The sequence below is a fragment of the Notechis scutatus genome, chromosome 2 (genome assembly GCF_049901735.1).
Source record: "Notechis scutatus isolate UNSWTSFEM ecotype Mainland chromosome 2, rNotScu1.2, whole genome shotgun sequence".
Classification (NCBI taxonomy): Eukaryota; Metazoa; Chordata; class Lepidosauria; order Squamata; family Elapidae; genus Notechis; species Notechis scutatus.
In genome coordinates this window covers 9,586,787-9,609,405 of record NC_142010.1, presented here as the reverse complement: position 1 = coordinate 9,609,405, position 22,619 = coordinate 9,586,787, and the positions used below count along the sequence as shown (strand labels likewise).

General features: G+C 39.9%; 1 protein-coding gene across 1 annotated transcript in view; it reads left to right on the top strand.

The window, feature by feature from the left end:
• The first annotated feature begins 3,108 nt into the window (after positions 1 to 3,108).
• LOC148131720 (vomeronasal type-2 receptor 26-like) overlaps positions 3,109 to 22,619 on the top strand; it is a 58,244-nt gene continuing 38,733 nt past the window's right edge. Inside the window, exons 1-5 of the mRNA XM_087958824.1 lie at positions 3,109 to 3,696; positions 4,443 to 4,731; positions 9,648 to 9,863; positions 10,257 to 10,469; positions 12,047 to 12,173. Coding sequence (XP_087814950.1) covers positions 3,482 to 3,696; positions 4,443 to 4,731; positions 9,648 to 9,863; positions 10,257 to 10,469; positions 12,047 to 12,173 — 1,060 coding nt within the window. The 5' untranslated portion in view covers positions 3,109 to 3,481. The remainder of the gene's footprint in view (positions 3,697 to 4,442; positions 4,732 to 9,647; positions 9,864 to 10,256; positions 10,470 to 12,046; positions 12,174 to 22,619) is intronic.

The following is a 22,619-nucleotide window of genomic DNA, read 5'->3' as shown; positions in this document are numbered from 1 at the left end:
TTCTCTATATTGAATTTTGTTTTGTTAGATACGGCCCAGTGTTCTAGTCTGTCAAGATCCATCTGGATCTTGAGCCTATCTTCTTGGGTGTTAGCTATTCCTGCCAGCTGAGTATCATCTGCAAATTTGGTGAGTTCCCCTTCTATTCCCTCATCTAAGTTGTTAATGAAGATATTGAAGAGTACTGAGCCTAAGATGGAACCTTGTGGCACCACACTGCTTACTTCCCTCCATGTAGACTTAGACCCATTAAGGACTACTCGTTGAGTACAGTTTGCCAGCCAGTTGCGAGTCCATCTAGTGGTGGTGCTACCTATTCCACCTTTTTCTAGCTTACTAAGAAGTAGGTTGTGGTCTACTTTGTCGAATCTGAAAACTTTGCTGAAATCTGAATATACACTGCTCAAAAAAATAAAGGGAACACAAAAATAAGACATCCTAGATCTGAATGAGTGAAATATTCTTATTAAATACTTTGTTCATTACATAGTTGAATGTGCTGACAACAAAATCACACAAAAATTATCAATGGAAATCAAATTAAGCGACCCATGGAGGTCTGGATTTGGAGTTACACTCAAAATTAAAGTGGAAAAAACCACTACAGGCTGATCCAACTTTGATGTAATGTCCTTAAAACAAGTCAAAATGAAGCTCAGTAGTGTGGGTGGCCTCCACGTGCCTGTATGACTTCCCTACAATGCCTGGGCATACTCCTGATGAGGTGGCGGATGGTCTCCTGAGGGATCTCCTCCCACACCTGGACTAAAGCATTCCCCAACTCCTGGACAGTCTGTGGTGCAATGTGGCGTTGGTGGATAGAGTGAGACATGATATCCCAGATGTGCTCAATTGGATTCAGGTCTGGGGAACGGGCGGTCCAGTCCATAGCATCAATGCCTTCATCTTGCAGGAACTGCTGACACATTCCAGCCACATGAGGTCTAGCATTGTCATGCATTAGGAGGAACCCAGGGCCAACCGCACCAGCATATGGTCTCACAAGGGGTCTGAGGATCTCATCTCAGTACCTAATGGCAGTCAGGCTACCTCTGGCGAGCACATGGAGGGCTATGCGGCCCCCTAAAGAAATGCCACCTCACACCATTATTGACCCACTGCCAAACCGGTCATGCTGGAGGATGTTGCAGGAAGCAGAACATTCTCCACGGCATCTCCAGACCCTGTCACGTCTGTCACATGTGCTCAGTGTGAACCTGCTTTCATCTGTGAAGAGCATAGGGCATCAGTGGGAAATTTGCCACTCTTGGTGTTGTCTGGCAAATGCCAAACGTCCTGCATGGTGTTGGGCTGTAAGCACAACCCCCACCTGTGGACGTCAGGCCCTCATACCATCATCATGGAGTCTATTTCTGACCGTTTGAGCAGCCACATGCACATTTGTGGCCCACTGGAGGTCATTTTGCAGGGCTCTGGCAGTGCTTCTCCTGTCCCTCCTTGCACAAAGGTGGAGGTAGTGGTCCTGATGCTGGATTGTTGCCCTCCTACGGCCTCCTCCACATCTCCTGATGTACTGGCCTGTCTCCTGGTAGCACTTCCATGCTCTGGACACTACGCTGACAGACACAGCAAACCTTCTTGCCACAGCTCGTATTGATGTGCCATTCTGGATGAGCTGTACTACCTGAGCCACTTGTGTGGGTTGTAGACTCCGTCTCATGCTACCACTAGAGTGAAAGTACCACCAGCATTCAAAAGTGACCAAGCCATCAGCCAGAAAGCATAGGAACTGAAAAGTGGTCTGTGGTCACCACCTGCAGAACCACTCCTTTATTGGGGATGTCTTGCTAACTGCCTATGCTTTCCACCTGTTGTCTATCCCATTTGCACAACAGCATGTGAAATTGATTGTCAATCAGTGTTGCTACCTAAGTGGACAGTTTGATTTCACAGAAGTGTGATTGACTTGGAGTTACATTGTATTGTTCCCTTTATTTTTTTGACCAGGGTATTATGTCCACAGTATTTTGCTGGTCTACTAATTTAGGCACTGTGTTGAAGAATGAAATAAGATTGGTTTGGCATGATCTGTTTTAAAAACGGGGGGGGGGGGGTTTTTGCTTCTAAACTTTTTGCTTCTAAAGAAAAGATACACCCCACCCCCCCCCCTCTTTTGCTTCTAAGAAAGGACCAAACACTATGGATATATTTGAAAACTTTGTTCTTTTTAATGGAATACATTCCCAAAGTTGTCGTGATCCAGACTTTCCCTTCAATTGATCCTGTCAAAATATTAAGTGTTAAATGGAAAGGAAGAATTCTGTCCACAAGGTTATCAAAGTCCATGAAGTGAACAAAGACATTGACTTGTTTCCACTTAGAGATTGTGTCCCTAAATGTTGCTGTAGGTCTATTTGTTGAGAATTGTTCTGATATAACAACACAAATTCCATTCCTAGCAACCAAAGGAGTAAAAGTCCTCATGAAATCCTCTCCATTCTCTGTGTCTGAAGCAAAGAGACCAATCAAGGTCCATCTGAAATGGAGGAGCACTTGGACAATCCCTGGATAGTGGAAGCCTTCTTTGGGCAGCATTTGGTGGAAAAAAGGGAACTGAATCTTATCACTCAGAGCCTCTGAAATAATTTTATAACAGATTTGAAAAAGCAATGAAAATGCTGTTATATTTGGGGTCAAATCAAGTCCAAAATATTAGCTTTTGATAAATCTATCTTGGTTCTCATGCAAATATATTGTTTGTTGTTGATTATCCCTTAGCCCATATCAAGATACCAAATATAAAACAAGATTTTATATAAAAATCAAATAAAGAAACATATTAAGAAACAACTAGGAATAAAGAATGCAAATGATATTTCTTTTTCTCCAATTTATCACATTCAGACCACCCTATGAATATCTCAACTGAACTGTTTTGTTCAAATAAAGGAATGAATTATATGCAATTTTGAATTGTTATTATGCAGGGAATGAGTTGTTTTACTATAGGGATGCCAATAGATCGTTTGCATAATTTTCTGGGCAGGACCTGACAGGAAGAACCACAAGGGCTACAGAACAGTGCCCCCAGTGATATAAAATATCGGTGACTTTTCACTTAAGTGCCTTTATCCAGCTATTCCTTTGCACAAAGAAATTAAAGATCCCCAGAGGAAGAGTTGCTTCTTTCTGTAATTTTCACAGTTCTGGTCTTTGAGATCTCTTCTGCTACTACTTGCTTTTGATGTAAACATCGGACTGAAGAAACGTGGAAGAGATCTTGCATCAAAAAGGGATAAATGACTCAGGTCACACTCTGTGCAGCACAAGTTAAGGGACAAGCAGGGACTGTGCTTTTGAATGTCTCTTTCTCTCCTTTCCATCTGAAGCTCAGTTTGTCTCTGTCTCAATCAGGAAAGACACTGGCACTCCCACCTTGTGAGAGTGCTTTGGATTCTTCTACCTCTTCTTGTTCTTTTAGTTGAGAAACGCAAAGGGGATTCATTCAGCCCTATGAATAATGGACCTCCTGATTCTGCTTCTAATACTGCTGGTGCCCCAGTCAGCCTCTGGGAAGCTTAGAACAAAATGCCCACTGAGTTTGGAGGATGGGAAAAGACCATGGAGCTCTTACAGGCCAGGAGACCATCTCATTACTATGATCACCACTGCAACAAAAATGTTTCTCACAGCAGCATTGCCTTTCAATAAGGCTCCTTCTAGTCAATCTCACGCGTAAGTTGTCCAGTGTGATGAAGTTGCATTCCCTCCATTTGCAGTTCTAACACTCACCTTCTTTTCTTCTTATTTAACTTATGCTTGTGTTACAGGTCAAGCAAGTCTAATTTCTTGAATCGTTTTGATTTTCATGGCATCTTTCTTTTCTTTTATTCGGTGGGAAAATCTCAAATCCAAAGATGTGGGGGGAGGGGGGACGGGCCGTGAAAAAAAGTCCAGATTATATACTTTTCCCAATCCAATCCTGAATTTGTCAATTGAATACTGACTTTTTTTAAAGTAATGATTATTGTAGTTTCCTTTGCCTCACCTAATTTCCATATTTTTATAATTGTTCATTCATATTTAATAGCTGATTCTTATAGGAAGAGAGGATGACTTGATTTTAGAATTGCTTTTGTGGGTCACTTACGAACCATCTCTTCTTATTTTGATGGTCCTACTTTAATGATTGAGTGATTTTGAATCCTGGTTCTTGGGCAGATGAAAATTACTACTGCTACAAATGACAGTGTGTTTGTGATTCTTATACTTAGAAGGACCTACTGTATCTAAATCCCATCTTTCCAACATTCATTAAAATTAAAGGGTGGTGGGTAACTGTCTTTTGCATCTGATTTTGGATCACGATTACCTTAAGACTCAGAAGGGTTGTGGAGACAAAGAGTATTGGCATTGTGTAAGTATTTTGTTAGTGTTGTTAGATGATGTAGATAACATGAGCACTTTTTTTTTTACATTAGTTTACCCTTTGATGTGGAAAGAATAGTACGCTACATTTTTAATATTCAAGTGGCCAACAAGACACCCTGGCTTCCACAAAATCTCACACTTGGCTACAACATCCATGACAACTATTTGAACACACTTGGCACTTCAGAGGCCTTGCTGGACATTCTGTCTACTGGAGAAGCCAATGTTCCCAATTACAGCTGTGGAAGGAAGGACAACATTTTGGCTCTTGTTGATGGAGCTGCCGATGACATCTCCATCCAGATGTCAACATTAGGAGGCACCTTCAAAGTCCCTCAGGTTTATATGCATTTTTTTTCTATAGGTAAATTGACTAGAGTGATGGGTGGGTGAGGGATAGATCCAACCGTATCTTCTATTGGAAGAGCTGCTTTTTACCAGGGCCATTGTAGACATCATGGTTAATGATTGAGATCCATAGTGTTGAGGGGGAGAATATCAAAGCAATAATATCCCCTTTATGAGATCCTCCTCATTGGGTCTTCTGCTGCATTCCTAGGAAGGTGAGGAGATGCTCTGTGTCCAGTCTAATAGTCTTCTGTACAAATGAAAGATGCAGCAGAGATGGGAAGCTCATCCTTTGTACCTAATCTTTACAAAAATGATATTTTCAATGGCAAACAAATCCCAGATTCATGGAAAGAATCCGAATGACCTCGTAGGGACCACTCTATCAATAAATCATTTTATTGAAGTTATATTACAAGCATACAAGCAACATGTCAATTCTTCTTAACCCAAAAATGTTCATGATGTTCCTCATAAAAGGCTGGAAGAGCAATAGAGCTCCTGGAGAAGACTTTTTACCAGCTGAATTATTTTTAAAAAATATCCCTGCTGGTGAAGGCGACTATTGGCTGGTATTAATATTAGTTTCATGTATTAAAAAGGGAATAAAGAGGACCCTAGCAATTACAGGCCTATTCATCCTACAGCTATAAAATACACGCTAGGTTCTTCTTTGAGTTGAGAGTTTAGTAAATGACAAGTGCACCCTTGCAGAGTAACAGGCAAACTTTGGCCTTCTATTGACAATAGATTTGTCTCAAACCATTTATTTACAAAACATATCAGTCATTGGAAATAGCAGTTATCTGCCTTTGTAGATCTTAGTGCAGCATTTGACAGAGGAAAGGGACAAATATTATGGAGAAATTGATTACCTTAATAAAGAATTTTGACTATGATCTACATGCACATGTTTGAGATGGATATTTGGGCTCAACGGAGCCGTAAGAAGTAGGAACAATACTTACTAAGGGATAACACAATGGTGCATACTTGAAATATTTTTATTCAATATAAATTTTACTGAGATTTTTTTTCTTTTTTACCATGAGGAATTTTGGTTAATAGTCCAAATAGACATTTTGTCCATGTAGAATAACAGAGTTGGAAGGCACCTTGGAGGTCTTCCAGTCCAACCCCTTGCCTAGGCAGGAAACGCTACACCACTTCAAGACAAATGGTTATCCACCATCTTCTTTAAAACTCCCAGTGTTGGAGCATTCACAACTTCTATAAGGCAAGTTGTTCCACAGATTAATTGTTCTAACTGTCAGGAAATTTCTCCTTAGTTCTAAGTTGCAACAGGAATGAATCAGCATAGCATGAGTATTTCCCTTTAAGACTGGGGGTGGGTTTTATCCCTTTAAGAGGTGTTTTATAAAGGCAGTCATTACAGGGCGTGTTCTCTCTCCTTGTGTCCGGTATTCATTGCAGAGTTCTCCATGTAGAGTTAAGAAGAGGAAAGATTGCTTGTAAGGTATTTTGCCTACCATATATATGTCTGTGTTATGTCTCACCTTTCCAATGAGGATGGAAAGTCCACAACTCTGACAAAATACAGGCAGGCAAAAAGATTCAGGAATTATAGAGTTAATTCTTTGAAGCAGGCAGGATTCTTGGCAATAGCACACAGGCTGCCTGCCAAGTCCGACAAGATAACAGGAACATAAATCACGAAGGCTTTCAATAAACAGGAAACACCGAAGTTCCACAAGAAAACTCACACTTTGTTCCATACGGAGCTCTCAGAGAAAACACACCCCCTTTTATTCCCTGTGGGGTGTGTCACTCACTCAGCTCAGTCTCTGATTTGTCCCCGCTTCCTTCGTTGCAGCTCACACTTTTTCCTGCGACGTTGTCTAGCATCAAGCCAGCATTCGTCTCCTTGATTCTCTGTCAGAGGCTGCGCCGATATGCCCTCCTCCTCCTGATTAGCCTCAGGCTTTCCCTCTCGGTTATCTGCTGATACCTGAGGCACAATCAGGGAGGAAGGCATTGCCGAAGAGGAAGGTCCTGGGGAGGAAGGCATTCCCAATTCCTCCTCTTCCCCATCATCCGAGTCTTCTTCCTCTAACAATGCAGGCTCAAGCCTCAGAGCCACAACATGTCTGTATATAACTGTTGTATATAAACCACTGTTAAATGTCTCTGTGCACTGTGTTTTGCTCCTGGGTTGTCTCATAATAATAGTCATGCTGAAAACGCTCTGACATGTTTTAGCCTCCAGTCCCCTAATCATCTTGATCGCGCTTCTCTGCACTCTTTCTAGAATCTCAACATCTTTTTTACATTATGGTGACCAAAACTGGATGCAGTATTCCAAGTGTGGCCTTAGCAAAGCATTATAAAGTGGCATTAACACTTCATGTGATCTTGATTCTATCGCTCTGCTTATGGAGCCTAGAAATGTGTTGGCTTTTTTGGCAGCTGATGCACACTGTTGGCTCATATTTAAATAGTTGTCCACTAGGACTCCAAGATCCCTCTCACAGTTACTACTATTGAAGGTACCACATATACTGTACCTGTGCATTTGATTTTTCTTGCCTAAATGTAGAACCTTATTTTTTTCACCATTGAATTTGGGGTACTGCATACTTCCCTCCATGTAGATGCAATTCCATTGAGGACTACACATTGAGTGTGATTGGTCAGCCAGTTACGAATCCACCTGATGGTGATGCTGTCTGACCCACATTTTTCTACTTTATCTAGTAGTAGGTTATGGTCTACTTTATGAAATGCCTTACTGAAGTCCAAGTAAATTATATAGTAGGGCTGATACAGAAATATGATTTGCATTCTTTATTCTTATTGGTTTTTAAACTTATTTTCTTTTATATTATTGTTATATACAAACTTGTTAATGTTATATATTTTTTAAATTCTCTATCTTGATAGCTTAATTAACAATGAACTATTGAAATATGTTTGTAAAAATCAAATTGGATTTCTTTAAAGCTTGGAAGTGATCTGACTCCAATATTCTTCATTGCTTTTTCAGATGAATTTTGAATTATTTTCCGAATCACTGCATGATAAAAGTTATTTGCCATTTTACCACTCCCTCTTCCCCAAAAAAGGCTTCTTCTACCCAGAAATTGTCCAAGTGCTCCTGCATTTCAGATGGACCTTGATTGGTCTCTTTGCTTCAGACACAGAGAATGGAGAGAATTTCATGAGGATTTTGACTCCTATGCTTGTCAGGAATGGCATCTGTGCTGTTATATCACAACCCATTCTAAAAGATAAAAAAACCCCCCCCCCCCCCCCCCCCCCGAAAAAAAAAAAAAAATTTTTTTTTTTTTAAAAAAAAAAAAAAAATTATGAAAAAATTTTTACTTCCAAAAAAAAAATTTTTATCCTCAAAAAAACAAAAAAAAAAAAAATAAAAAAAAAAAAAATTATTAAAAAATTAAAAAAAATAAAAAAAAAAAAAAAAAAAAATTTTAAATTTTTTTTTTTTAAAAAAAAAAAAAAAAAAAAAAAAAATTTAAAAAAAATAATATAATTTCCCACCAGTCATTTCACTGACTTCTTTTTCAAAAAAGGAAGTTACCAAAAACCCCCGAAGAAGATGTACTGAGAAAATACCACTGGAGACCAGAAAGAAAATAAACACGGTTAGGAACCATAACTTCCACCATTTTTACAGTGTCATTAAGACTCTGGCCTATGCCTTGAATATGGCATATTCTTCTAGATCCAGGAGGAGAAAGAAGGAAGATGAAAAGACATTGGGGGCTCCAAGGCTGGAGCCATGGCAGGTATGAGGTTCTGACAAGTAGCCATCCAATTTAATGTATTTTGAGAAGGAATGCAAAGGAGAAGGAGGGGTACCATCTCAACCTTCTTGTGCTACAAGAGGCCAAAAGATTTGACCAAAACAATAATTGATATTGTTTTGGAATATTGTAATATTCCAAAGAATGGGAATTATGCTGGATAAAGTTTGAACATGGCTAAATCTAAATAGGATATATGTATTATTAAATAAATTCCTATGTGTGTGCTTTCATGACTAGCATCTTAAAATCTTATCTTCATAAATCTGAAGCAGTCTCTTAGACCATCTAGCTCAACCCCCTCCTTCTTCAGGAATACTGTTTTTAAAATTTATTTATTTTATTTATTTATTTATTTGATTTGCCAATTGTTTACAAGATAATAAGTATAAGTGTATACATAGTTGTGAATACATGAAATGGGTACATATAAGAAAAATAAAAGAAGAATAAGAGAAACAATAGGACAGGGACGGTAGGTCAATGCCAGTGCGCTTTATGCACGCCCCACAGACCTCTTAGGAAAGGGGTGAGGTCAATAGTAGACAGTCTAAGGTTAAAGTTTTGGGGTTTGGGGAAGAAACTACAGAGTCGGGTAGAGTATTCCAGACATTGACCACCTATTGCTGAAGTCATATTTCCTGCAATCAAGTTTGGTGCGGTTGATATTGAGTTTGTATCTATTGTGTGCTCTTGTGTTGTTATGGTTGAAGCTGAAGTATTCATTGACAGGTAGGACATTGCAATGTATGATTTTATATACCATGCTTAAATCAGACCGAAGGACTGTAGTAATTCAAGGTTTTCTAGTTCTAGAATTTCAAGTCTGGTGGCATAAGGTATTCTACAAACGAGTAGAGGAGTGGAGAGGCTCTTCTTGTGAAATATTTCTGACTTTCTCAATTGTGCTAATATCAGATATCGCATGGTTCCCAGACTGATGAACTGTATTCGAGTATTGGTCTAGCAAATTTGTATGCTGTTTTGTGATATTACCAGAGAAAAGCTACAGAGGGCATGCCTTAGTTTCATGGGGGGGGCTCTATGTCCTTTTTGTCAACAAGATCTTGACTATTCAGCTTGTATTTTATTTTCTGATTTTTTTGCCAATATGTAAGACAGGGCGTTTCTGTCAAAGGCCGGAGAAGATGTACTGAGAAAATACCACTGGAGACCAGACAGAAAATAAACACGATTAGGAACCATAACTTCCACCATTTTTACAGTGTCATTAAGACTCTGGCCTATGCCTTGAATGCAGCATATTCTTCTAGATCCAGGAGGAGAAGGAAGGAAGATGAAAAGACATTGGGGGCTCCAAGGCTGGAGCCATGGCAGGTATGAGGTTCTGACAAGTAGCCATCCAATTTAATGTATTTTGAGAAGGAATGCAAAGGAGAAGGAGGGGTACCATCTCAACCTTCTTGTTCTACAAGAGGCCAAAAGATTTGGCCAAAACAATAATTCATATTGTTTTGGAATATTGTAATATTCCAAAGAATGGGAATTATGCTGGATAAAGTTTGAACACAGCTAAATCTAAATAGGATATATGTATTATTAAATAAATTCCTATGTGTGTGCATTCATGACTAGCATCTTAGAATTTTATCTTCATAAATCTGAAGCAGTCTCTTAGACCATCTAGCTCAACCCCTCCTTCTTCAGGAATACTGTTTTTAATAAATTTATAAATTTATTATAATTTATAAAAATAAATTCCCTTTCTAGTTCCACCACTTCCTGGAGAAGAATGAGTTTTGCAATATTTCTGACATAAAACTGTACTTGAACCGAAATGGCGATTTAACAGCTGATCTGAAGATCTTAAGCTGGATATTTTTCCCCAAGAAGAACGCCATCATAGGGAAACTGGTGACTTTTGAAAAACAGAAACTTATCATTATCCAGGACCATCTATTACAGCTAAAGTTTCACAATAAGGTAGAAGAAATATTGATGTTTCCCCCACCCCCTATTTTCCAAAGGTCTCACCCATTTTAATTTGGGTAAAGTCTATGCACCATGGTTTAATTTTGAAATGGAGAAGTTCTGGGAGAATGGTAAGAGAGGCCCTCAGTACTAGCCTGATAGCCTTGCTTGTTTCTTGTCCTCAAATAGCAAAGAAGAAGGCAATTCTCTGGACCAGTCTCTGAGTTCAGGTTTGGACTGAATCCGGTGAAATGGAATCAAGACTGGATGGAAGTCCTTTTTTCTCTCAATGGTGTAGGAAGAAAAACCCATTTGGTTCAGTTCCAATTCAGGAGAAAAACACTGGAAATAAAATGGAGGCTGATTGGAAAGAAGGATTCCATTTATTGACAAGCAGAACCAGCATGTGGTTCTGGGACAGTTGACAAATTGGCTTGATGAGTGCAAGGATTTTTATACAGTTTCTGAAATGCTGCAGGGGTTGTTCAATGTAGTGAGCCTGGTATCTTTTGCTGTTCTAATGGCGGTGGGTTAATCCTATTGTGTACTAAAGATCGTGTCCTATTCTTAGAATTTGGGTGGAGGAGGGGGATGTAAATTTTAATCCCATCACTGGATGTGAAGGTGTTTTGTTTGTGAATAGACGTTCCACTCTTTCTCAATGGGCACAAAATAACCATCTCTAAAGAGTTCAGGCATCTGCTAGGGGCTGTTAAGAAAGACTGGAGCTGCTTTCTGCCTTTAAGAACATGTTTCTCAGTTTCTCCTTTGGGGAAATATAATACTCTGCCTCTTTTAATATTTCCCAAAATATTTCATTCTTTAGAATGGGAGGGTAGGGATGGAGATAGGTGGGTTGCGTAATTACCTCTTACAATGGGAAATAAGCTTTGAAATTAGGATTCACCTAGTCCTGGTTGGGGCCAATGCCTCATAAAAGAGCAGAGCAAGTTTCTTTTAACCAATCCAGACTTGGTCAGAATTATCCCTGCCTCTCTTTCATTCTTCTGAGATAAATGGATCACATGGCATTAGAATGGTTGGTCTGATGTGAGATAAAGCTCTGACGAAGAAAACAGGAGCACTGAAATATCACTTTGACTTAGAGAAAAACCCTCTGTAATACCTGAAGTAATGATGGGCAATTTGCAATGAAATGCTGCTTAGATTTGGCCTTTGACATGTAAGGGGCCATCTCATCTGAAAACCCCCTTGATTGTTAGCTACCTCAAGTCTCTTGTGGAGGGAAGACTCCAAATTTAGTTAATAATAACATTGGGTTTTTCTCTCCATGCCAGTTGAGGTCATCTAATTGTAGTTCTTCAACAGAAAGGATATTTTCTTGGATTCCTAGCTGGGCCTTAGAAATATTGCTTTCCAATGCAAGGCTGACATTTATGTTTCATGTACTTCAGGAAAAGGTGCCTGATTTACCCTTTTTGAGGGACATGGTCTCGTGGTCTCACCCCCATCTCAACCTCAGTACAGTTCTAAAAAACTGAGCAGTCACTTTTAGTCTTATGTCAAGAGCATGCTAGTATAGTTAGCGCTAGCATGTTTTCTTTCAAATTCCTTGTTTTTCTGCTTAGTCTCTTCCTCAGTCCAAATGTGTGGAAAAATGTCATCCTGGATTTGTCAAGTGGAAGCGAGAAGGAGAGCCAATTTGCTGCTATGACTGTGTTCCTTGCCCAGAGGGGACCATCTCTACTCAGGAAGGTGGGTGAGACCAAAAAAAAGGGCAAGTTTTGTGGGCGCGGATTCAACCAGAGCATTTTCATTAAAATGTAAGTTAAGAAACAGATATAATGCTCAACTGTTTTCTTGTTTATTCTCAAAATGCACAATTTCTTATCTAAAGCAAAGAATAGACCTTGAAGACAAATGTAGTAAGAGATAGAAGGTGTGGCAGGATGGCCAAACCAGAGAAAACTACTGCCAGAGAAAATATTTCTTCTGCTTTTTACGTTGGATCTGTCCTTCCACAATTATCTTTCTAAGAACATCAGAGTTCTTTGAAACATAACCAATTGTTTTAGGTCCATTTTCTAGAAGGATTGTTGCAATGCACTCTAAATGAGCTTCTCTTTCAATATCACTGGAAAGTGTCACTGGTTCATAATATGGTAGTGAGGAAAGTTATGGATGTACATCATTACACCAATATTAACACTGGTTCCAGTAGTCATTCCGGATTATTTGGTAGACTGCCTTCTCTGCCAGCCAACTAGATTTCACAGGATAGGTATTAATAAAGGAGAATATTTGTAGCTCAGGTTTGAAATGAAGAGTCCTTGGTGCTCTCTGAGCTTGCTTGTTTTCTTACAGACATTTCATTATGCTAACTAGGTAACATCATCAGTGCTAGCAGCTAAATTAGATGGGAGAACAAGTTAGGGTAATTAAACATCTGTAAGAAAACAAACAAGTCAGAGAGTACCAAGGACCAGGGGTGGGATTCAAATTTTTTAACAACCGGTTCTGTGGGCATGGCTCAGTTGGTGGGCATGGCTTGGTGGTCAAGTGACCAGGTGGACATAGCTTGTAGGTCATGTTATTGGCTGGGCGTGGCCAATTCAATATCACTCACATCGAGGCACGCATCTCCTCGCCTGGCCTCTCATGACTGGGGATGTTGCAACAGACGTAAGTGTGAAAAATGGTCATAAGTCACTTTTTTCAGTGCCATTGTAACTTTGAATGGTCACTCCACACAAGCAAAGTACCAGCCAAGAAGGGGAAAAGAACTCCAGAGAAGTTCCTGAGACAGGAAGTCTAGTCCTGCCAAGAATGTAATAAGGGTTAACAGAGAGTCAGTTTCTGTAAGCAACACCAGAATGTTTCCTTCCTGCTTTCCTTACAGGATTAGGCTAGTAATTTCTTCTAACAACCGGTTCTCCAAACTGCTTAGAATGTTAACAACCAGTTCTAGCGAATAGGTGCGAACTGGTAGAATCCCAACCCTGCCAAGGACCCTTCAGGATAGATATCCTCTGAGTTCAGTATAGAGCCATGATGGTGAACCTATGGCGTGCCGGAAGTGGCATGCAGAGCCATCTCTCCGGGCACGCCAGCCATTGCTCATTGCTTTTCTGGGTTCCAGTGTGCACATGGAGCTGGGGACACCGGAAATTGGAAGAGCGCTGGGGAACTGCTCTTCAAATTCCCCCTCCCCCATGTGTGAGTGCTCCCATTTCACACTTGGTACTGAAGAGGTTTGCCAACACTGGAATACAATATTAAGAAGTGCCAGCTAAAAGGACACAGGAAGCAGACCCAGAAACATTAACTGTTTTATTTTTTTATCTCTAATAATGTAGCTTTCTATGAAGGCTTTGCTCATAACACTGGAAATCTTTCGGTCCAAGAGCTTTCCCCAGTTTGAATGACCGTAGCAATTTATAGAGAAACAGAGATAGAAGCAGAGGCAAGGCGGACAGACAAACACAGACAGACACAGATTTTGTATTCCTTGTTTTGGTTCAATTGTTTAAAAAAATGCTTCTTTGATAATACTTGTTGTCCCAAGAAGGTATTTCTTGAAATGTAAAAAGACAGAATGTTAAATAAATATTGCCTTTTGATTTTGTCAGATACAGAAAAATGTATCAATTGTCCAGATGATAAATATCCAAATGTGGACCGAGTCCAATGTATCCCCAAAGTTATGTCTTTCCTGTCTTATGAAGAACATCTGGGCATCATCCTTTTGTCTTTTGCCTTACTCTTATTTCTAACCACAGGCCTTGTTTTACTCATATTCATTAAATACCGAGAAACTCCCATTGTCAAAGCCAACAACCGGGACCTCTCTTACATCCTCCTGATTTCCCTCCTGCTTTGCTTCTTGTCTTCTTTTTTCTTCATTGGTCAGCCAAGGAAAGCCACCTGTCTTCTTCGACAAACAGTGTTCAGCATTGTCTTCTCAGTTGCTATTTCTTCTCTTTTGGCCAAAACAATCACTGTAGTGCTGGCTTTCCTAGCCACAAAACCAGGAAACAGAGTGAAGAGATGGTTGGGGAAGAGCTTGGCCAATTCAATCATCCTTTCTTGTACTTCTATCCAACTTATCATCTGTTCCATCTGGCTTGGAGTTTGTCCTCCATTTCCTGACTCTGACCTCCACTCCCAACCTGGAGTAATCATCTTGCAATGCAACGAAGGCTGTGTTGTCATGTTCTACATCACACTCAGCTACCTGGGCTTTTTGGCTGCCATCTGCTTCACAGTGGCTTTCCTGGCCAGGAATTTGCCTGGGGCCTTCAATGAAGCCAAGCTAATCACTTTCAGCATGTTGGTCTTCTGCAGTGTCTGGGTGACTTTTGTGCCCACCTACCTGAGCACCAAAGGGAAATACATGGTGGCTGTTCAGGTCTTCTCCATCTTGGCCTCCAATGCTGGACTGCTGGGCTGCATCTTTGTCCCCAAGTGCTATATTATCATTCTGAGGCCAAACTTGAATACAAAAGAGCAGCTTACAACCAGAAGAATTGTAGAAATGTGAGACAGGGGAATGTCAACTCTCAACATGTCCCAACAGGCTAAACTTAGACAATAATCCAAACTGCTCTCCATACATGAGCTGGGCCAACCATTTTGCTTGAAATAATTAAAGGGAAACTAGAAAATATTTTCTCCATCCTTGTTCAGTAGAATTGCAAGATGGCCACTGGGATCTTTGGAGCAATCAAGGCAGTACATCTCTCTTGTGCCCTTAAGCCTACCTAATCCTGAAATTCCACCCCTAGGTTTTTGAAACATGACATTTGTGTATTGGGAATCTTGTGGATAAGCCATTAATAATTTTTTTGAAGCAGTAGGATTCAAGGATTCAGCACCAGCAACTTGAGGAGAGGAGAGAGACACCTCTTAGCCAAATTACAAGTAAAATATTCTGAATTATCCAATAGGTTTACTAAATTATTATGCAGGAACTAAGCAAGAGAGGAATTAAAATACAGTGTCATAAGATTTCTAGAAAATCATTCCTAATGAATGGGATGACTGAGCATCACATGGATGTGGTTTGTGGGAGATTGAACATAAAACCTGGTCCGATGTTGTAATAATTCACATATCTCTACGTTCTAAATGTGGACACTTCAGAGGTTTTTGGGTGATCACTGGGAGAAGAAGATGGATCTTGGTCTAATCCAGAAGACATATTCTTAGCTTCTTAAAATGGAAGTCTGAACGAAATCCTATTCACAAAAAGAAGTCATCCTGAAACCATCCCATTTATTCGGAAATTTGGCAAAAATATGTATGGTGACTATATGTTTCTTCTTGTCCTTATCACTGCTAGCATTCAAGAGGTCCTCAACCTTCCTAGTTCATTTCTTGGACCTGGATAAATGTGCAGCATTTAATGTCCATGCCCCAGTTCATATCTGTGATTAATGTTTGTGACAAGATCCCTTCGTTATCCTCCTTAGGTAGACTCTTCAGGTCATCTTTCTCTGGTCATCTTGTCAAGACTTCTACTGAAAATTGATATTTGGAGTAAGAAAAAGGAAATTTGGTACACTATCTACTAATTATAGTATAGAAGAATAACAGGACTGGATGTAATGAGATTTTGTTCTTCTGAAGATGAGCTGACCTGAAAAAGAATAAAAAGATTAACAATGGATATAGTGTGATCTCCTTTTTTTCAGCACAAAAGAAAAGTAAAATTATTATAAAGATGATGGTTCGTATGAAGCAGCAAGTGATTTCTCTTTTGCAGATAGAAACGTGGGCACAGGAAGCTCATTCTGCTCAGTTGTTGCACCTCTTCCTACTTACCTTTAATGTTTTACAGATAACAGATAATCAGAATTGGAAGGGACCTTGTAGCTTATCTAGTCCATCTCCCCCTCAATCAGGATACCCTACACCAATTCTGACACATGGCTGTCCAAACTCTTCTTGAAAGTCTCAAGTGATGAAGCTCCCACAACTTCCGAAGGCAACTTTTGTTCCATTGGTTGATTGTTCTCACTGTCAGAAAGTTTCTCCTTATTTCCAGGTTGAAACTCTCCTTGTTCAGTTTCCATCCATTATTCCTTGTCTGGCTTACAGGTGCCTTAGAAAATAGCTTGACCCCTTCCTCTCTGTGGCTACCCCTCAAATATTGGAAGACTGCTATCATGTCTCCCCTGGTCCTTCTGTTCACTAGACTAGCCAGGCCCAGTTCCTGTAACCATTCTTTATGTGGGAACTTCATCACTGGAAGCTTTCAAGAAGAGACTGGACTGCCATTTGTCTGAAGTGGGGTAGCATCTCCTGCTTGGGCGTTGGGTTGGATTAGATGACCTATAAGGTCCCTTCCAACTCTGTTAATCTGTGTCTATAACAAAGAGATGTCTTGTGTAAACCATCTGAATACTCAGGCAAACTTTATTCTAAATAGCGCTCCAGCTATGAGTAATGTGGGAGAGGGAGAGATTCTCCCTTCCACTGAGAGTTGTTTCTTGAAGGAAGTGGGGGAAAACAGGGAATGTCCCACCAGCTTTTCTTCCTCCCCTGAATGGGCTTTAGCTCCCACTTTTTCCCTGAGATGGGATGTTGCAAAGAATCCTGGCCTCTAGGCAGCTTCCACAGAAGGTGGGCTCTTCCAGCAGCTCCCTAGCTAAATCTGGATAGCAAAGCATTAGAGATGATCACCTGCCATTTTCTATCATAGATTCTTTCCCATTTACATGACAGAATCCTGAAACCTTCCCATTTGGAGGCCAGCAGATCAGTGGTGGGATTCAAATTTTTTACTACTGGTTCTGTGGGTGGGGCTTGGTGGGCGTGGCAGGGGAAGGATACTGTAAAATCTCCAGTCAGAGGTGGTATTTGCCAGTTCTCCGAACTACTCAAAATTTCCGCTACCGGTTCTCCAGAACTGGTCAGAACCTGATGAATACCACCTCTGCAGCAGATCCTGTGGCTTATTTGGATAAGAGATTTGATCCTCATCCAAATGTGGTCTCAAGCTGTTTTCTACCTTCTTTCCTGGATCAAGTTTTTATAGAGGGTGCTTAGTCTTCCAGGTGCTGTTTCGTAGTGTGGGTCAGTCCATTTGAGACATGTCCAGAAAGGGTGTCTAGTTTTGAAATAAACAATCACCAGCCAAAACTCCCAACAATGGTAGTTTTATTTACTACTTTATTTACTAGTTTTATTTACTATTTAGTACTTTGCAAAGAGGGCGCACCACACCCATGCAGGTACAGTGGAAATCATCAATATGTTGTTTTTTTTTATATTCCCTACTAGCTCGATACCCGTGCTTCGCTATGAAACTATGTGGTCGGGCTTAGTTTTTCGGGAGGAAAATAAGGGGAAAAAATTCTGCCTCTGCCTACCAGCATCCATCGGTATTCATCTGGCTAGCGTCCTGTCAGTGTGTGAGAAAGTTGAGGTCTGTTTGGAAACTGAAACAGTACTTGCTGTGTGCGCCAAGAAGGAGACAGCAAGGAGCCTGGGCATGGCTTAGCTCAATTATTCTGTGGATGGATTGTGGCTATCAGAATCACAATCTTCAACATTTGATGGCTCTCTCACCTGTTTTATAGAGGTACCAGATTGCAAATTGGATTTTAAAAAAAAAACCTCGATCTGTGTCCTAAAGAATTGTCACCCAGCATTCCATGTTTGACTTTGGTCAATATTACTGAAGCCTTCCAAGCAGTCCTAAGAGTGTTATACTCCCATATTCAGTTCTCACCCATTCATCTTGATTCATCTATTCTATTCTATTCTATTCTATTCTATTCTATTCTATTCTATTCTATTCTATTCTATTCTATTCTATTGAGGTGGGTCCTAAGGCATTGGAAAACAGAAAAAACAGCAATAATTCACCCACCTTATCGAGCAGCTTCAGCTTTGACAGGGTATCTTTGTTGATAATAAGTCTTTCTCTTTCAAAACTCCCCAGAATCTCTTCCATGGGTTCTTTCTTGGGATGAACCACCCAGGTCATGATGCCCAGATCTGCTGCTATCTCCCCATTTTGGTCCAAGTACAGTTTCTTCTGGGAAATATTGCAAAATTTGTTCTTGTTCAGAATGGAACATGCATGAATTTTAAAAGCAGAAAACTTGGTTTCTTATCTAACTGCATGGTCTTCTCACATTCAAGTCATTCTTCTACAGTTGTCTAATTTGCAAATATGCTTAATTGGGAGAAGTGATGCCCCTATCTTCAAAAGTAAAAAACAAAAAGTTCAGCAAAATATGTCAATCATACAGTATATTGACAAAATATGTATGGACAGAATTAAGTCTTGATATAATTTGTCAATTATAAGGAACATTCTGTAGCAAGTCACCAATAAATTGAACAAAGAAATAATAAAGGAATTCATAAATTCCCTGAAGACAACATGGTGAATACCAAAAAGTATGGATTTGTCAAAATGAAAGCTACCAAACTAATGTTCTACCAGGTAGACCAAACAAAAAACACAACTTTCCAGGTAGACCAGACTATATATTCTATATATAAGTACACTTCCTGAATAGATTGTGGGGATGCTGGTGATATAATTTGATATCAGCAAAGTATTGGCATAGTATTTCATGCTGTCATAAACAAGATTTTAATTAAGTGTGATTTGGATGATGTGATAATTAAGTGGATGAAAACTGTCTTAAAATTACCCAAAATAAATTATCCCAACATTTGGGACAACCATGACCTGGATGACTGAGAATCTCCACAGACATGTCTTAAAATTATGTTATTATAATTTTCAATGTTTCTCAGAAAAGTGGGTAATTTGAATAAGGTTTAGTTCTCGGTCATCTATTCTTTTATATTGTCATTCATAGAGATATTCCCAAATCATGATTTTGTGTTGCAAAATTTATACCAATTTGTGTCAGGCACAAAAGATCATGTCCTTAAGTGAAAGTCCAATTAAACTGATTTATTGCTGATCATGCCTGTGCACAGGAACCTCTTCAACCAACACTTAACACTTGCTTGGAGCTACATAAGTGTTAAAAGAATTCAAGAGGGGGTTGAACATAGTTTTCTTGTGACCACGTAGGAATCTAGGCTTATCCCTCTTTTAATTCCACCCCAACGTTCTGCTACTCCTTCTCCTAGAAATTGTTCAACTTCCTTGAATCCAATGAAGAGATTAAAGAGATTTGCCATGACAGCAAAAGCAGAAGAGCCATGTTGGTTTACAGAAGGAGAAAATCAGGAGTCTATCATCGCCGACTCCAACTAACACAATCTCTTGATCAGAAAAGGGATGATCTTTTTTTCATTGTAAATTTAACAAGTCAGATAAATTATGATTCTGTTTTAAACCATTTCCATATAACATACAAAAACCTCTTATTCAATTTCTCTTTACTTCTCTTTACTCTTATTCAATATCATTATTATTATTTCATCTATTTCTTTCTGACTTAATTACCATTATTCTCATTCTATATTTCTACAAGTTTTTACTAATTCTCCCCCCAAAAAAAACATATACACACAACACACAAAACATAAAAAAAATCTTTTTGGAAAGTAACTTGGACCCAGGTATCTCTCTCTTCATGGACTTCAATTATATTCATGCTCATCTTACATATCATTACTTATTTTATTTACCATTCTAAGCCTTCTATATTAACTTCTCCACATATTTCACCCTTCTTAATTCTTTTCAGCACCATCAAACAGCCGCTTTTTTCCTCTTCTGGCAGGTACTATTCAGAAAGTCATACTTTTCAGGAATTTTATTAAATATGTCTTAGAGTCCTAGGAGCCAAGAAAAACTTTCTCCTCTCAAGCACTTTCTCCACTTCCTCCTGCACATTCTTACCCGGCTGCCAGCTTCTTTGTGGCGGCCATTACAGACCGCCGCTGCACCGTCCTGGGAAAAGGGGGTTCTACCGGCCGGGAGGGGTCTGCAACACCCCAAACCCCTCTCCGGATCCGCCCTACCTTCAGCTGCCCCTGCAAGGCAGCCTAGCTCCGCACCGTCTGGGTCGGAGCCCCAGAAGCGGCTAGCGCGGCAGGGATCGCGCAGCTTCGCAAATCCCTGCCGCTGAAGCCGACAAACCGGAAGTTAATGAATAATGTGTAATGAATAATGATAATTTGTGTGTTTTAAAAATTAATAAAACTTGTTTTTTAAAAAAAGAAAAGGGATGATATAGCATGTGTCAGGCATCCAGAAAGTATCCATGATATCAATCATTCCGAGATGTTATCTCTCCAATTGATTTATTAGAAACAGATCTGGCATGTCAAAAGCAATTTCCCAAGTGAAAGTATTTTCGCGCATTACACAGAATCCACCTTCTCTCCTCCCTTCTCTCCTCCCACTACTACACTTCATAAATCACGAGAACCAATTAACTGCAACTGGAAATTCTTAATATGACATACAGAATAACCTTGAACTTTTCAACTCCGCTAACTCTCTAAAAAAAATGTGGCAGCTGAATTTCAAAGCTGATAGGTGTCCCCCCTTGAAAACTCCTCCTAAAAGAAAAGGGGAAAAAAACAGATACAGGGGTTAACACATTGTCCTTAACCCCCTCTCCCCCCTCCACGAGAACGCTTCAGTTTGTGAGGAAAATCCTCTTGGAATTGGTTAACCAATTGATCAGCATGAACATCCCAACTCTTTACCCAACTAGAATCTGAGAGAGGGTATCCTTTCCATAAGACCAAATATTGCAATCGGCCATGGTGTAATCTAGAATCGAGAATTTTTTAAAATTTCATAATGTGTTTCCCCCTGTACCATTAACGGTTTAGGGTGAGTGATTGGCGGTGGTCTTATCATTGATGTAGTAGCTGGTTTTACTAAACTACAATGGAATACTGGATGAATTTTCCCCAATATTTGAGGAAGACTTAATTGGACAGTGACTGGATTGATTATCTTTGAAATTGGGAACGGACCCAAGAATTTTGGACCCAACTTCTTGCTGGGCAGTTTCAACCTAAGATACTTGGTTGACATATATACTTTGTCCCCTACTTTAAAAGGCGGTTGAAGGAATCTATGTTTATCCGCCTGTTTTTTATAAATTTTTGCAGCTTTGGTCAAAGCTTTTTTTTTTTTATCTTCCCACCCTTTCTTTAATGAGTTCATCCATTCTGTTAGGGACATGGATGAGGGAGATTGTCTAGGTAAATCTGGCATCGGGACAAAATCCATTCCAGTATTGATTTGGAATGGAGTGAATCCCGTGCTGCTATGTACTGCATTATTGTAAGCAACCTCTGCAAAAGGTAATAACTCAGCCCAATTTTCTTGTTGATAATTTACATACTATCTAATGTATTGTTCAATCATGGCGTTAGTCCTCTCCGCTGCTCCGTTACAAGCAGGATGGAAAGCTGAGGATAACCCTTGAGAGGAACCAATGGATTTCAGAAATTCCCTCCAAAGTTTTGCGGTAAATTGTACCCCTCTGTCTGATATTATTCTACGAGGTACTCCATGTAGTCTATAGATATGTTTCATGAACAGCTTTGCAAGTTTTTTCACAGATGGAAATCCCGTGCAGGCTATAAAATGGGCCTGTTTAGAGAATAAGTCAATTATAGTCCAAATGATCGTATTCCCTTCACTCTTAGATAATTCAACAAAAAAGTCCATTGCAATCTCTTCCCAAGGTCGGGTTGGTTCAGCAACTTGTTGCAGGAGGCCAGGAGGTTTTCCAGTTCTATGTTTCATTGTGGCACAAATTGAACAACTTTTTACATAGTCCTCGACATCAGGTTTCATTTTTGGCCACCAGAACTGTCTTCTCAGTAAATGTAGGGTTTTTAGGAATCCAAAGTGGCCTCCCAGCTGGGAGTCGTGGCTACGTTTTAGTACCAGTAGACTTAGGGTTGTGGGTACATAAAGCTTAGTCCCTTTCCAAGCTAGTCCATCATTCATTGTCAACTCGGTTTGATGGTCCAGGAACCAAGGGTCGTCATTAGGGCCGTTTTCAATTCTGTAGTCAGCTTATCTTCCAGGTATTTGGGGTTGCGGTTGGCTTGGGCTCGAGTGGTTACTTGGCCTGCCGATTGACCTTCTGAAATTAAGACTTGTACTATTTCCTCTCGGTGGCTGTCAAACTGAGGTTTGGACAGAGTGCCCGCCAGTACGTTTTTCCCTCTGGGGATATATTTAACGTTAAAATTGAATCACTTGAAATATTGGGCCCAGCGGACTTG